General features: G+C 39.5%; 1 protein-coding gene across 2 annotated transcripts in view; it reads left to right on the top strand.

The window, feature by feature from the left end:
- MID1 (midline 1) overlaps positions 1–16739 on the top strand; it is a 183825-nt gene that overhangs the window by 85145 nt on the left and 81941 nt on the right. For both annotated transcript variants that reach the window (XM_082609418.1, XM_082609417.1), the window contains exon 3: positions 8026–8121. In XM_082609418.1, the coding sequence (XP_082465544.1) occupies positions 8026–8121 (96 nt within the window). The remainder of the gene's footprint in view (positions 1–8025; positions 8122–16739) is intronic.

The raw sequence follows: 16739 nt of genomic DNA, 5'->3' as shown, positions 1-16739 counted from the left end.
AAAAGAAAACTGATGGAAACAGCAGTCGATGAGTAATTCCACAATGGAGGTGTACTCACAACCCAACACTTTATACTTATTTGCAGAATGGAAAGAACTGACTAATCCTTGTGCTGTGCCTTTTTTTTTTTAATTGAAGTATAGTCAGTTTACAATGTTGTGTTAGTTTCTGGTGTACAGCACAGTGATTGTTATATATATGTGTGTGGGGGGGGGTGTCTGTATTCTTTTTCATATTCTTTTCCATTATAGTTTATTACAAGATATTGAATATAGTTCCCTGTGCTATAGAGTAGGTCCTTGTTGTTTATCTGTTTTATACACAGTAGCTTGCATCTGCCAATCCCAAACTCCTAATTAATCCCCCCCACCATGTTCCCCTTTGGTAATCATAAGTTTGTTTTCTGTGTCTGTGAATCTGTTTCTGTTTTGTAAATAAGTTCATTTGTATCATATTTTAGATTCCACATATAAGTGGTATCATATGATATTTGTCTTTCTCTATCTGGCTTACTTTTCTTAGTATGCTAACCTCTAGGTCTATCCATGTTGCTGCAAATGGCATTATTCTATTCTTTTTTATGACTGAGTACTATTCCATTGTATATATGTACCGCATCTTCTTTATCCATTCATCTGTCGATGGACATCTAAGTTGTTTCCACTTCTTGGCTATTGTGAGTAGCGCTGCCATGAACATTGGGGTGCGTGTATCCTTTCAAATTAGAGTTTTCTCCAGATATATGCCCATTGTCTTCTGTACTTACTTTTGACCATGTTCTTGCTGTAGCAGCCTTGATCCAACTTAAGATTCTTTCCTACTTTTTCCTTGTCTGAATCTTGTGCTCCTCTGAACAAAGGTTGCAGAGGAATTTATTCAGACATTGCATTTTACTGGTGATTTAATGCTATTTTCTTTCTTTTGTGAGTTAAAAATTATTTGGGTATCCAACAGAAGATCTTCTCCTTTAGAATTTTGAGTACCTGAATGATTGAAATTTTAGCCATACTCCTACACTCTCATGTTAAGCAAATTGAGTTACATTGAAATTTTTAAGTGGTTTGGACCAATAGAGAAAATACTCTGTATTAATTAATAAGAAGGCCATGGATTATTTTTTTAAGATTTTTTTTTTCAAGGAGACAGCAATTTTCTGTAAAGGGCCAGGACTCAGTTTTTGTCACTGTAGCACAAAAGCAGAGAGAAACCATCAACGAATGGGAGTATCTGTGTTCGCATGAAATTTTATGGACAAAGAAATTTGAATTTCCTATATTTCTCATGTGTCCCACAATTTTATCCTTCTTCTGATTTAAAAAGATCATTTAAAAACGTAAAAACCATTTCTACCTGGCACGCCATAGAAAAATAGACAGCAGGTAGGATTTGGCCTGTGGGCTGTAGTTTGCTGACCCCTGGTTTAGGAGACTAAATATTCCCCCAACTTGAAAGTTCTCACTTGATCAAAATAACTAACTACTATTAGTCTGTTCTCCAATAGCCCCATAATCTTTTCACCATCTAATTCTTGACTGACAAATTGGTCACCTCTCTTGAGACAACCCCATGGATCTGCTATGGCAGCCCAGAGTGCTGGGTTGAGGAGGATTCGAGAACCTGACTGGGGACAGTGACCAGAGAAGACAGCAGGACGGCTGCCATATTGGACCTTCATGGCTCTTACCCCTATGCTGTCATCTTACAAAATGCTCCCCATAGGTTCCAATGATAAAAGTCATAGTCACTTTCTCTAAAACATTTCTCTCAGGAGACCAATTTATTTTTTTAATAATCGAGATATTCCTTTTTTATTGAATGAAAGATTCTTTAAATTCTATAGTGCTTTACAGTTTTCAAAAGTTTCACACACATGATTTCATGTAATCCCATAATAACCCTTTTCCCCCCCTACCCCTATATTGTCCCTCTCCCCTTCCCTCTCCCCTCTGGTAACCACTAGTTTGTAGGAGATCATTATTTTGAAGTTCAGAGACTTTCAAAGCTTTCTAGGAGTCCAGCTCCCTTCACTCAATATTGATTCTCAAAACTGACAAATGTGTTATTGGTCAGTTGCTCAGCTCTCTTACTACAGGCAGAAATAGGGCCGAGGGATGAGGAATGAACAAGAAAGGCCACTCACATCTCTAATACCTGGAAGGAAGTAGTCATCGTGGGATCTGCTAAAATTACAACTAAATGAATATAATTATACTAAGAGATTGACTTATCTCTGTTAACATCAGAAAGTTCTTCTAGGCCGTAAGCGGTATTTAAAAATTGTTCTCTGTATATTATTGACTACCAGATTACAGTAATAAACACTGAACTCCTGACGATGGAATTTATAAAATATATGGTGCAGATTCCGTGGTGTTAATATAGAAATATCAAATAAAACCTGACAAGGTAAATACAGTATTGCATATCAAAATGGCTTAAATTGTCGTCCATGGAACACTAGACTTAAATTTGTATGCAGATTGGGTTTTATTAGGTTTTTGAAGCTCCCTGGGCGACCTGTCTTGCCAGGGCATTTGGAAATGTTAACTATCATAACCAATGAAAAAAGGCATTAAAAAATCAAACCAGCATAAATCACACAGATTTGCGGTCTGTCATGAGTTGAACCTGAAGATAGCCTTCAATTCCTGCACCGTAATTAAAACATCTTAAGAGTTTAGTTACATGTTAAGAATTTATGCTTTTATGCAGGTGGCATGTGTTAATACGGGTGTGTTTTTATATTAAGGATTGTGATTAAAGTTTGTTAGAAAAAATATACGGATGGTGGCACTCGACGTGTTCATATCCTGGTTGTGCTGGGGGGCGGTGTTGGGTGTCAGGGCTATGAACACAGTTCCCGAGTGTCACTCTGAATATTATGGAATGGAACAAGCCAGATCTGTGTTTGCCTTGAAAGGTATCCAGACTTAATATTATACTTTAAAGACATTCTGAAGCGTTGACTTACTTCAGAATAAGAGCAAACATTCTTTAGGCCTGGACAAACCCGAAAGGAATTACTGAAATCTCCTGTTTCAGGCATACATTTTCATAGTAGTGCTCAATGACAAGTCATTGATTCCCTGTAATCTGACCCTTAGGTACAGGTCTCCAAAGGCTAAAATGAGGGGTATTTTTGTCTGCTTACCTTGCTATTTGATTGGGTCTCAGTGTATGGAGAAGTACAAAGCTCATCTGTTAAGTTGGATTTACTACTCTCAGCTGGTGTCCATAAACATGCCTAAAGGCTTGTATTGAGATGGGTTGTACAATCAGCTATCCTGCCATGATTGTTCAGTGATCAACTCAGGAGGCTGAGTCTGGCTCCATGAAAATGCATTAGAAGTGTATGTGTTAAAACAATAATTACAGGAAAAATTAGTCATCCTTTCGGGAGAAAGTATGCAGGGGAGCCTCATTCTTGAAGCAACACATGTTTTACAATGTTGTCTTTCACAAATTTGACTTGTACCCAACCTTTTGCTTAATATGAAGAAATGAAATCTGACTCATTGCATCTTTACCTTTAGAAGGACCATTTGGAATTATTTATATTCCTCTTCTTTTGGTGGTGATGGCATGGCGGGAGGGGGCGTGTTGAATTACAGCAAATAGTCGCACACTTACAAAAGCCTCATCTTTCTCAACAAAGGCTTCCTTTCCCTTCCTAAAGTAAAAGGAGTACTATAAAAAAAAATACCTGGGAGAGAGATAATGAATTAAGGCTAGGAACAACTTGATTTTAGGTAGAATTTGAAATAGATGTGTCAGTGATAATTGCTAGACTGTCTAGTCACGTAAACGCTTGTTTATTCAACAGTATATTATTTGCCTTCCCTGAGACCTTGTGATCTAATGGAGTGGTATAGCATCCCTTCAGAATGCTTCTAAACTGTCAAGTCTCTCTTCTTGGGTTCAGACTCAACACTACCAATGAGAAAAGCCTTAAAGGGTAGAAGTCGTTGTTTTAACAATCTATAGTAGTTGCTAAATGAACTTACTAGTTAGTTGATTTACTGCATTCAATTTCAGAAGTGTTCTCCAATGAATATTCAGTTTTCCATGGTAATTGTTCCCACAGTGAATGTTTGAGGATTTATAATGGGAACGGACTAAGCCATGATGGGTATACAGCAGGCACTCAGTATATACTGTGGTTTTGTTATGCTCTCTCCTTGGTAGTAGAATTATTTCCTGCCATGCAGATGCACTCCAGAGGGAAGAGCATGTGCCCGGGCCCAGGAAGGAGCTTGGCCTATGGGCCAAATCTCCCTCACCACCTGTTTTTGTTTGTTTGTTTGTTTGTTTGTTTTGTGGTACACGGGCCTCTCACTGTTGTGGCCTCTCCCGTTGCGGAGCACAGGCTTCAGACACGCAGGCTCAGCGGCCATGGCTCACGGGCCCAGCCGCTCCGTGGCATTTGGGATCTTCCTGGGCTGGGGCACGAACCCGTGTCCCCTACATCGGCAGGCGGACTCTCAACCACCATGCCACCAGGGAAGCCCTCACCACCTGTTTTTGTAAATAAAGTTTTATTGGCACACAGCCCTGCCCACTTGTTTACATATTGTCTATGGCCACTTTCTTACTAAAACAGGAGAATCGAGTAGCTGCGACAGAGAGCATATGGCCAACAAAGCCTAAACTATTTACTACCTGGCCCTTTGCAGAAAAGGTTTGTTGACCCCTCTTCTAGACTCTGATGCTCTGCTGTCCAGTAATGTAGCCACAAGCCACATGTGGCAGCTGAGTGTTTGAAATGTGGCCGTTGTGAATCAAGATATGTTATATGTATAAAACACACACCAGATGCCAAAGACTTAGTAAAAAGAAAGAAAAAGAATGTAAAAGAGCTCATCAGTTTTAAAATATTGATTATGTGTTGAAATAATAATATTTTGGAAATTAAGTCAAATATATTGTTAAAATTAATTTTACCTGTTTCTTTTTAATTTTTTTTTAAAAATATGACCATTAGAAAATTTTAGATGTGACTCCCATTGGTGGCTCACATGGTATTTCTAATGACACTGCTGGTTTAGAACCTGGAATTTGGAGGCTGCGATCTGTACAAAAGGTTAGAAAGAGGGAAGAGAAAACAAACCCTTGTATTAGCAAATATCTTTCAAAAGCAATACAATCTTCTGTTAATTTGGCTATTCCTCATAAGAAGGAATACTCAAAACTAACAGATTAGGACGTCTATGGAAAAAGTTTTAGTTGAATTCTCCCAGAAGACCCTAACTCAGAATTCGAATTGGGAGGTGATCCCGGAAGCATCTGGAAGGGAAAGGGGAGGTGGAACAGAGAAGGAGAGGAAGCGGAAAGAGGGCATGGTCAGGAGCAGGTGATGGCTGTGGGCATCGGGCTCCTGCCCGTGCGGGCGCTCGGGAGATTTTCTGAAACACGACTCAGAGTGATCGCACCTGGAGGTGGGGGAGCTGGGCAGTTCATCCACCGACTGCCAGTAGTTGCTGGATGAGGGCTGCTCCTAGGGGCATCAACCTCCCTTCTCCTCCCCAGCACCCCCGCCTGCCCTGCCTGGGGCCAGAAAAAGCCCTGGAGCCTAAAGGAACAGGTATTTGCAGCAAAAAGCCACCAGCAAGCTTGAGAACGGTGACTGCCTGAGGCATGGGGTTGGCCCCCCCAGCCCCCTGCCCCGTAGTGTCTGGTACTGACACCAAACAGTGTTTCACGCTACAATTCATGATTTCTTCAACAAGCATTTGTATAGTTCCTGGTGTGTTTTCATTTTCTCCTCTGAACTGAACAGTAGCATAAATGGGTGCCTTTATTGTTTCTACACATCATGGATGGGAAAACTGGGCCCAAGCGTCATTTGTCCAGGAGAATTCAGCTGGGGTCGTAGCCCCAGGCCCCTCACTCTACGTGTGTGGCCGCTCATGCCTGACTCCTTGGACTTCTACAAAGTTCAGCTCCATAAGGAGATGGAAATGTATTGATGTTTTCGAGGAACAGGAAACTAGAACTTTTTTGGGGGGTACTCTAGAATTCCTTAGATATCCATAGGGAAGTAGATACTTATATCCACTTTAGTCCCAAGACTCTGATGCCAAAAAATGTTATCTCTCGTTTGCACAAGGCACAGTCAAAATCAAGGGGTTATAGGACCCACCGATCACCACATAGGATGTTAGTGATACAGTTAAATTCGAGAAAACTCCACAGAAGTCCCCGTAGTGGAAGCTTATGGATGCATGGCTCATTGAGGACTGGATTTGGTTACCTGCCCATTACCCGGGCTCTCTTGAAAAGTGTTGTCAGTCCCTTTGGTACCTCTTGGAAACAAGTCTCTCTCTCAGCTTCATTTCCCTTTATTATACTTCTAAGTGACTCGGTAATTCTTTGTGGACTTCAGTAACACTTGTACTATTTAAATTTGAATAACCCCAAAGGATCTAGATAGGTCAATGTGTTTAAACCACAGGCTTTAGTCTGCATATTAGTTGATTAAAAACAGATTTTATACATGATGTATCCTTAATAAAGGGAGGCGAAAGCAAGCAGATGTTTGTAAAGTCTAAATGTGTTAGATTATATTTATTTGGATCTCTTGCTGACTAGCTTAAGAAGTCATACCTATGACAGTTGAACTTTAAACAGTTTCATGATGTATTTCCCTGGTAATTTCCTGCTCTGAAGGGTCAGCCAAAAAGAAAAGTAAAAGGATTCCCTAAGACGAACATACCAAAAGAAGTTGACAAATATACCATAAAGTGGTCATATCCAAGTCAAAGACGCTGAATAATGGAAGGCGTTGAAATTATTCTCTAGTCTCGGACCATAAAGTGGTTGCACTTTGTTTAGTTCAAACAGTAGAAAAACATTTGGCTTTTGTGCTGGTGGTAAAGAGCTTTGAAAGCAAGTTTTTCGTTGATGCAAACATGAGGTCATTAGGTTGCAACTAAATCATTCTGTCTGGTTCATTCTCTGACTTTTTGTGGTATCCCACCCTTCGAGGGAGAAACGAGTCTTTTTCTCCCGTAAAATATTTATATTTGAGACCCTTTGAGGGTCTCAAAGTCGAAATGGAAGATTTCCTGTTGATCTTCCAGTCCAGATAAAATAATGCCCCAAACCTCCCTCTGAATTCTGAACACATGAGAATTACAGAAAAAATATTTAAAAATGGATTTTAAAGAATAATAACCAAGCTTAAACATAAGTGGAAAGTCTCCGAGGATCAGAAATGAAAGGAAATGCAGACGTGAGAGGGGGGAAGTGCGAGGAGGTAGTGGGGACCCGAGGGGGAACATGGTGGAGTACGTCCCGCACGTGGCAGCAGAAATTAACACAACATTGTAAATCAACTATACTTCAATAAGCTAAATTTCAAAAACTTTTGATGTTCTAAAGGAACAGGGAATAGTTCTAGATTCTTAAGGAGGACAGTGATAGGAAAAATGTAGCATTCAAGGAAATTTGATCTGGCATTGATAGGTTGATAGGCAAAGAATAGAAGCATGTACAGTGAAACGTACTATGAGTAAACGTGTATGATGAGGACTTCTTATCAATGCCTATAAATGACCATAGTGTCATCAATAGCTGGACAGTTCAGACCTTCTTCCAACGGATTGACCTCAACCTGCCCATAAGATGGTAAATTCTAAAAATCCAACAGTAGTTGATTTGATGCGGGAATATATTCTTTCTATTATTGCCATTTCTGATTCAGGTAAAGGAATTAGAAATCCAATTACCTCTTTCTCCCTCGTTCACAACCTGGAAGTAACCTATGACTAATTATTCAGTGAAATATGCCTGAGTTCGTACAGGAAGCAGGGACAAAAAGAGTGAGATCTGAACATTTTGAAAATAATCTTTTACACTGTTGACTTTTCAAAATCCAGTTTAAATCTATAAGTACTTGAAACTGCGTAGATTTCATTGAGATTTCTTTAAAACTGTATCCATTTTCCTGAGTATGAGTAATTTTGTATATACTAAAGTATTAAAAGTATGCAGAATAATATTTTCCTCTCTTTTTTTTTGAACAGCAAAACTTAGAGAGTAACCTCACCAACCTTATTAAGAGGAACACGGAACTGGAGACGCTCTTGGCTAAACTCATACAAACATGTCAACACGTGGAGGTGAGTATCTCTGTGCTATTTTTCATATGAAAACTGCTTGATCACAGTTTTTATACCCTCACCCTTTATATTTCTCCAATGGGAATCTTCTTAAAGTCAGAGTTTTTGCAGAAGCTAGATATCCAACATGGATGAAATTAGAAGGAACTAGAACCTTCGAGAATCTCTCCCCATCCACTGCTTTGCTCTGCCCCCGCTCCTATCACAGCTCTCCCTGATCCAGCTTTCCTTAGCATTCCTAATCTTGTAGATTTGAATCACTCTTACGAAGAACAGACCCCAAAAGCACAATTTAAAAGGTGTTGTATTAGTTTCTCAGGGCTGCTGTAACCAATCACCACAGACTTGGATGGCATAAAACACAGACATTGATTCTCTTGCCATTCTGAAGGCCGGAAGTCCAAAATCAAGGTGTTGGCAAGGCCTTGCTCGTTCTGAAGGCCCTTGGGGAGTGTCCTTTCATGCCTCTTCCCACCTCCTAGTGGATGCAGGCAATCCTTGGCGTTCCTTGGCTTGTGGCTGCATCACTCTAATCTCGGCCTCTGTCGTCACGTGGCCTCCTCCCTGTGTGTCTCTGTGTCTGTGTCCAAATCTCCTTCCTACAAGGACGCCTGTCATTGGATTAGGCTCCACCTTACTCTAGTATGAACTCACTTTAAATTGATTCCATCTGCAAAGACCCCATTTCCAAATAAGGTCATATTTACAGATACCAGGGGTTAGGACTTGGACATGCCTCTTCTTGGCAGGGGGGGGATACAATTCATCCCACTACAGGTATGTATTAAATACATCTTGGTTGTCAGATATGTTTCCATGAAATTGACCACAACTGCAGCATGTTGGGATTAAGTCAAGAGCATGCAGGCAGCACTGACAGGAAGGGCGAGTTGCAGAGCCCAGATCTTTCTAACCCTCTGCTTAGAACAGATTCGCTTTTGGCAGTGATCTTTCGATGGAGCATTTGGAGCCTTGCTGATTTAACAACATTGTAAATAATAGTGAACAAGCATAATGTTTTCATTATAGGGTGAAGTGAGTATGTATTATAGAATTAAATGGATGAACAAAACAATGATCCATGTGCTATATTTCATTTTTATGACGTGATATAGCATTTGATGTTTAGGACCATAAGAAAGAATTATTTCTCTTCAGTTAAAAAAAAAAAAGAAAGAAGAGAAAAAATTACCTGTGTTGTATGGCAGAATCTTACAAATGCATTATGGATTAGGTGATTATTGCATTCAGTTTCAACTAGTTACTTCTTAAAGCATTAGTGTCTGGTTTCTATTATGGCCTTTAGTGATTTCAGAACAACTGTCTTGCTCCTAATGCAATATTCGTATGGCTTGAACTTACAAAACTGCTGTTCATCCTAATATGTAAAATTACATTCTGTAATGTTCAGTAATTTCATATGATAGATAGATGTGTCATTCACGAAATTTACAAGCAGATTCTATTTTTATTTCAAAAGATCAGGTATTTAGTTGACATACAGGCTTTTAAAATAAAGCTATTACTGAATTGATCGCAGCAGACTTTCAAATAGACACATACGTGCCATTAGAAGTTATTCTAGACAGAGTAAAGAATACTCATTCCGTTCACTGTTGTTATTTCTGTATAAAAGCTTTGGAATGGAAAGAAACATGTGTGGGTGAATAAATTTGGTAGTTAGGAAGTTGATTCTAGGTAAAAATCAAAGAAAATTGTAAGTAGAAAAATAGTGGTAGCAGCAGTACCTATTTTTACGTGTTTCCTTATTCATAGTTATTCATATCCTCCACGTATACTTTTTAAAAAGTGAGCATCTAAATCTCATATAATAATCAAATGAGTCTGCCTCGAAATTGATTTAATCTTTGATCAAGGAATAAGCAAGATGATAAAGCTGACTTAAAGGAGGATTCGTATCAGAAACTGATACGTACAAACATGGGGGTTGGGAGGTGAAAGAATGCTAGAGTAAGATAGCTAAATTCAATGCAAAACTGGTCGGTGACCTAAGGGGCAATAAAATCATCACATTTGAGCAAAATAAGGTGCATACCATCCGTTTTCTCTAAGTGAACTTTTAACTTTGCAGAGACTAAGCCCTCATCAATAGTAAATAGAAAGTCAAACTCCGTTACATCCCAGCCTGGAGAGTCAGATGACCCTTCCTTAGGCTGGCTTCATGGAGTCTGCTCTAGTATGACACCAGAAGGACTCAGTCTTCTTTTTTGCCTTATTTCCAAGATGTGGATAATTTAGCTTAACCTGACTTTCCGCTCTTCCTGTTCTGGACACTGTTGATCTCTGAGCTGTGTTCACTGAACACATATTTCTGGGTGAGGGTGTCAACTTTTGCCTGAGGTCAGTTACTTTGGTTTGGTAAGTGGTCACACTAGTTCATTCCATTAGTGCGTGGGGAGTGTCCTCCGTGTGTGTGTTGCCCTGTGCTAGGTGGAAAGGACCCTGCCCACACGGAGCTTACTATCTCAACTAAGATGAAAAGAGCAATACCAAATAGAAAAACGAATTGCCACGAGAGAGGTGGGGATTATATACTTTGGAATTTCAGAGAAGTGAGAAATTTCTTTCAGCTGGGAGAGGTCGTACACGGTGTGAGGCTGCCTTCGAGGGTATGTAACATTCGGGTCCGTGGAGACACGGGAGAGGCACTGCTTGCAGGGCAAACCAAGGCATGGGGATGGGAAAATGAAGAGTGTATGTACACAAAGCCAGCAGTTCATTCTATAGGAATAGAAAGTGTTTGAGGGTGGATAAGTAGGAACTGGCTTTGGGGACATGAGGGTCCAATGGACTTTTAACATTGCATCTGAGTTTGAACTTTATTTGGTTTTGAAGGTTTAGTGAGGGCTTGAGGAACGCTGTGTAAATTTCACAATTGCAATTAGCATCCCTAACTCTTTTCAGGAAATGATATTTTTGGTTATTGGGAAAATAGTATGGATATCTTGATGCAAAACGATCACACATCCAAGGGAAAATGTCCCATCACTATAAACTCCAAAAAAGGTGGTGGGATTTATTAGGCACCAGCATGACAGTCTTTTAAATCAGTGCAGTGGAAAAGAATTTCCTGGTTCACATCCTAGGTTCCTAGACCTTATTTCTTCCTTTTCCTCTTCCTGAAGGTGTCCTTGTGTTCGGGTATGAGCATTCCAGGGGAAAATAATCCCTGTGCCAGCTGGAGCTAAAAACACTCAAAGCCCAGAGGCAACTCTCAATTGTTGTAAATGAAATCAATGAATTCCCACCAAATCCTGAGGAAATGCCACATCCTTATAAGTCCACACCTCCTTCCTGGGATTCACTTCTGCTTTTCTTTAGAATGAAAAGAGCTTGAAGGTCTCCCACCCCCATCCCCATTGTTTTCATAGCTTGTTTTTAAACAAGCAAGTGAAATAGCTTTTTGATAGTAAGTACCAAATTTTTTTTTAAAACTAGAGGACAGAGGGTATGAGGCCAAGGCAGTCTAGGACTCAGAGATAGAGGCATTGAAAAAGCCACCAAAGGCAACATCAGGTCAACTCCCACGAAATGTTTGTGTAATTTGGTAGGATTCTAAAAATCAGTAGGTTTTAGGCAGAGTTTCGTTTTCTGCAAGAGAAGAATGCAGTAGAAAATTGCCTTGGGTTGAGCTTGGAGTTAGTTATGGGGTGTAGAACGAGTCCATGAAAAGTGGTCAAAATTTGGATCAGCTGCAGCACTTCACATTTTTAGATCATATATGGACTATTTCTCTTCATCATCTCGTCTTCCTCCCCATTTTCTTTTAAAAATCAGAGGACCTAGTTTATTAGCTAAGCAAATACTTAGAATCAATGACGGATATCATATTCTCCACACATTCTAGAATCAAGTTCTTTCACAGAATACAATACCCGGATATGCAATAGATACTCATTTTGGGAATTACAGGTAACCAGTGACTAAATCCACAGTGAGATGGTAGAGAAAAGCTATGAAAGGATGTCTAATTGCCATAGCATTTTGGAGAAGATAAAGGCTCAGCTGACCTCACCGTCCTTGCCTAAGCTCATCCTAGCAGGCCGTTCTCTAAGCCGGCATCCTGTCAAAGTCCTGGCTTTTTAGCTCCTTTGGCTTGTCTTGCCTTGTTTATAATCACTTTTTTGTGTCCTTTTGCCGTTGATTTTCACACCAAGTCTTTACATTATTTTTTTTAATTTTAATAAAATAGCTTAAGAAATGGTAAAAACTGATCTGGGAAAACAGATGAGGGTCTGTAAAAGAATTTTTCAGCCATTCACCAAGCTCTAAAAAGCATTCAGATGTAAACTTTGAAATAAGGAAAAAATTGCTGGGTTAAAAGAAAGATGAACCTTTATGTTTAAATTCATTTTGTTGTGTAGTTTTTTTTTTTTTTTTTTTTTTTTTTTTGCGGTACGCAGGCCTCTCACTGTTGTGGCCTCTCCCGTTGCGGAGCAGGACGCGCAGGCTCAGTGGCCATGGCTCATGGGCCCAGCCGCTCCGCGGCATGTGGGATCCTCCCGGACCGGGGCACGAACCCGTGTCCCCCGTATCAGCAGGCAGACTCTCAACCACTGCGCCACCAGGGAAGCCCTGTTGTGTAGTTTTATGTCAAAGCATTCTCTGTCTATGGAAACCTTGGCAGTTGCTCCATCTAGAGCCACTGGATTAAGACCACCATCCGAACGCCAAAGGTGCTGTTTGTATCTTGTGGACCGGTGTCTGATCTTGGATGACGTGTATCCTGCTAGGGGCCAACTTGAACGTCCAAAGTCATGATCCACTGTCACTTGCAGATAAGGGTTAGATTCCCACCCCACATGAGCCCTTGTGAGAATGTTCTCAAGGTATATTTAGAGTCAGATTCTGGAACCACATCAGACAACCCACAGTCATTCATGGCTCTTCGTTAAACAGCTCTGGAATAAGGATAATGTGATACTGCAAATATGGTGGCATTCAGAAACTGGATTATGAGAAGCCACTGTGGTAAAGATTGGTCTCTTAAGTTTAAGTCTTAGGATTCTCAGGCCAAAGGAGGAAGGGAACTCTTGGACTACAGAGAACTTCTTCTCTGGAGAGGATTCTTTTTTTTTTTTTAATTCAAGTATCGTTGATTTACAGTGTTGTGTTAATTGCTGCTGTACAGCAAAGTGATTCGGTTATGCATATATATACATTCTTTTTTTAAACATATTCCTTGCCATTGTGGTTTATCACAGGATACTGAATATAGTTCTCTGTGCTATACAGTAGGACCTTGTTGTTTATCCATCCTATATATAAAAGCTCACATTTGCTAACCCCAACCTCCCACTCCACCCCTCCCCCAACCTCCCCCCCTCTTGGCAACCACCAGTCTGTTCTTCATGTCCGTGATTCTGTTTCATAGATAGGTTCATTTGTGTCGTATTTTAGATTCCACATATAAGTGATATTGTATGGTGTTTGTCTTTCTCTTTCTGACTGACTTCACTTAGTAGGATTATCTCTAGTTGCATCCATGTTGCTGCAAATGGCATTATCTCATTCTTTTTTATGGCTGAGTAGTATTCCCTTGCATATATCTACCATATCTTCTTTATCCAATTCATCTTTTGATGGACATTTAGGTTGTTTCATGTCTTGGCTATTGTGAATAGTGCTGCTATGGACCTGGGGTGCACATATCTTTTTGAATTACAGTTTTGTCCAAATATATACCCAGGAGTGGGATTGCTGGATCATCTGGTAATTCTATTTTCAGTTTTCTGAGGAACCTCCATACTTGCAACGACTTACATTCCCACCAACAGTGTAGGAGGGTTCCCTTTTCTCCACATCCTCTCCAGCATTTGTTATTTGTAGACTTTTTAATGATGGCCGTTCTGACTGGCGTGAGGTGTTACCTCATTGTAGTTTTTTTTTTTTTTTTTTTTTTTTTTTTGCGGTACGCAGGCCTCTCACTGTTGTGGCCTCTCCCGTTGCAGAGCACAGGCTCTGGACGCGCAGGCTCAGCGGCCATGGCTCACGGGCCCAGCCTCTCTGCGGCTGTGGGATCTTCCCGGACTGGGGCACGAACCCGTGTCCCCTGCATCGGCAGGCGGACTTCCAACCACTGCGCCACCAGGGAAGCCCCTCATTGTAGTTTTGATTTGTGTTTCTCTAATAATTAGCATTGTTGAACATCTTTTCATGAGCCTATTGGCCATCTGTATGTCTTCTTTGGAGAAATGTCTATTTAAGTCTTCTGCCAACTTTTGGATACTGTTGTTTGTTTTTTTGTTGTTGAGTTATATGAACTGTTGTATATTTTGGAAATTAAGCCCTTGTTGGTCACATCATTTGCAAATATTTTCTCCCATTCTGTAGGTTGTCTTTTCGTTTTGTTTGTGGTTTCCTTTGCTGTGCAAAAGCTTGTAAGTTTGATTAGGTCCCATTTGTTTATTTTTGTTTTTATTTCTATTGCCTTGGGAAACTGACCTAAGAAAACATTGGTACAATTTATGTCAGAGAATGTTTTGCCTATGTTTTCTAGGAGTTTTATGGTGTCATGTCTTATGTTTAAGTCTTTAAGGCATTTTGAGTTTATTTTTGTGTATGGTAAGAGGGTGTGTGTTCTAACTTCATTGATTTACATGTGGCTGTCCAACTTTCCCAACACCACTTGCTGAAGAGACTGCCTTTTTCCCATTGTATATTCTTGCCTCCTTTGTTGAAGATTAATTGACCGTAGGTGTGTGGGTTTATTTCTGGGTTCTCTATTCTGTTCCATTGATCCATATGTCTGTTTTTGTGCCAATACCATGCTGTTTTGATTATGTAGCTTTGTAGTATTATTGTCTGAAGTCTGAGAGGGTTATGCCTCCTACTTTGTTCTTTTTCTTCAGCATTGCTTTGGCGATTCTGGGTCTTTTATAGTTCCATATGAATTTTAGGATTATTTTTTCTAGTCCTGTGAAAAAATGTCATGGGTAATTTGATAGGGATCATATTAAATCTGTAGATTGCTTTGGGTGGTATGGCCATTTTAACAATATTCCTGCAATCCAAGAGCATGGGATATCTTTCCATGTCTTTGAATCATAAGAAGATTCATTTTTGACTACTGCATGTGTTTAATGGCTTTGTATCCAGTTTACTCAACCAAGGTTGCTAAAATTGACAACTCATGAAGCAAATTTAGCTTTTCTCAGTGGAGATTAAACTTAACTGTTTATTAAGGTAGTATGTAACACATACTTGAATGTCTGTGCTCTTGCCTTAAAAAAATTGATTCATAAAGGGCATTGGATCCTGTTTCCTTCTTAGTTATATTCATGAAGAATAATGAGAAGACATCAGTAGAACGTCTTCCAGTATTTTGGAATAAGAGGTTAATCTTATGAATGAATGAATGTAAGGCTTAGTTAGTTTGGTATTACTTTCAGAATAACGTTCCCAAATTTCAGCTTTGAACGTTTTTTTAAAACATGATCCAAACCTTTTATCATCTATAGTCTTTCCAATTTGGATGGAATGAACTACTGTGTCAGATTCAGAATCCTACCAGGTGGTTTGTATTGGAGCATGATCACGTGTACCTGCCTCTGAAGACAATCCCTCTTACATATTTGAATTTAGCAATGCAGATTTCCAAGGCTAATACTTAGATATGAAATAATCTGCCTTAATTGGGGAGGCCAAATGGTTGAGCATTAGGAATGAAGAGCGAAGACATGGTTTTACTGACATATCTTAAGGTAGTCTCCCCATAACACAGGAATTCTTTATGATGTCTCCCCTACCCTATTCCACACACAACTTTCTTGCCTTGAAATATTTAGATGCTTGATTAGAGCAGCAGAGTTGTTTCTGGTGTGATATAAAGAATAATAAGAATGGGTCATGACAAATTTTTTAAATTGCCATCGTAGTTCTAACTCAGCTTTCACTTGAGATGGCGGTAGTTGGATGGATCCAGGTGAGAGAGTCAGAGGTGTGAAAGGAATGATCCCAGATGAGAAGGTGACTGTCAGGTAGAAAACTGAGTCCCATTATTGCTCCTGTGCCTGCCCTCCAGAGACAAGTGTGGTCCCACCCATCAGTCCATCATTTTGTTACTGAACCAGCCTCTTTTGTTTCTGGGTCTTAATATCTAGTTTATAAACCAGCTATACTCCAATAAATTTTTTTTAAAAAGAAGAAAAAAACCCAACAAGGTCCTACTGTATAGCACAGGGAACTATATTCAATATCTTGTAATAAACCATAATGGAAAAGAATATAGATAGATAGATAGATAAAACTGAATTACCTTGCTGTACACCAGAAACTAACACAACATTGTAAATCAACTATACGTCAATAAAAGTTTTTAAAAAATATCTAGTTGAAATTATTTTTCTCAATATAAAATTGCTTTTTGTGATAATCAAGCTGAAATTATCTCTGTATATAAGATTATGAGAAAAACACAGGACACATCATCTTTTACCTTTATTCAATTGACTTCTGTTTTTAATTGCTAAATGTTGTAGGGAAAACTGAAAAGCTTTGTTCTAATTTTGAAACTCCCCAGCAAAATAGATGAGTCATGCATATCAAATGTTTGTTAACAAGAGCGCAATTGTAGCACTGGCTATTTTTGTTTGAAA

This window comes from Mesoplodon mirus, assembly GCF_964341445.2.
Source record: "Mesoplodon mirus genome assembly, chromosome: X".
Lineage (NCBI taxonomy): Eukaryota > Metazoa > Chordata > Mammalia > Artiodactyla > Ziphiidae > Mesoplodon > Mesoplodon mirus.
Note: the sequence above shows the minus strand (reverse complement) of the source record. Positions and strands in the feature narration are given on the sequence as shown.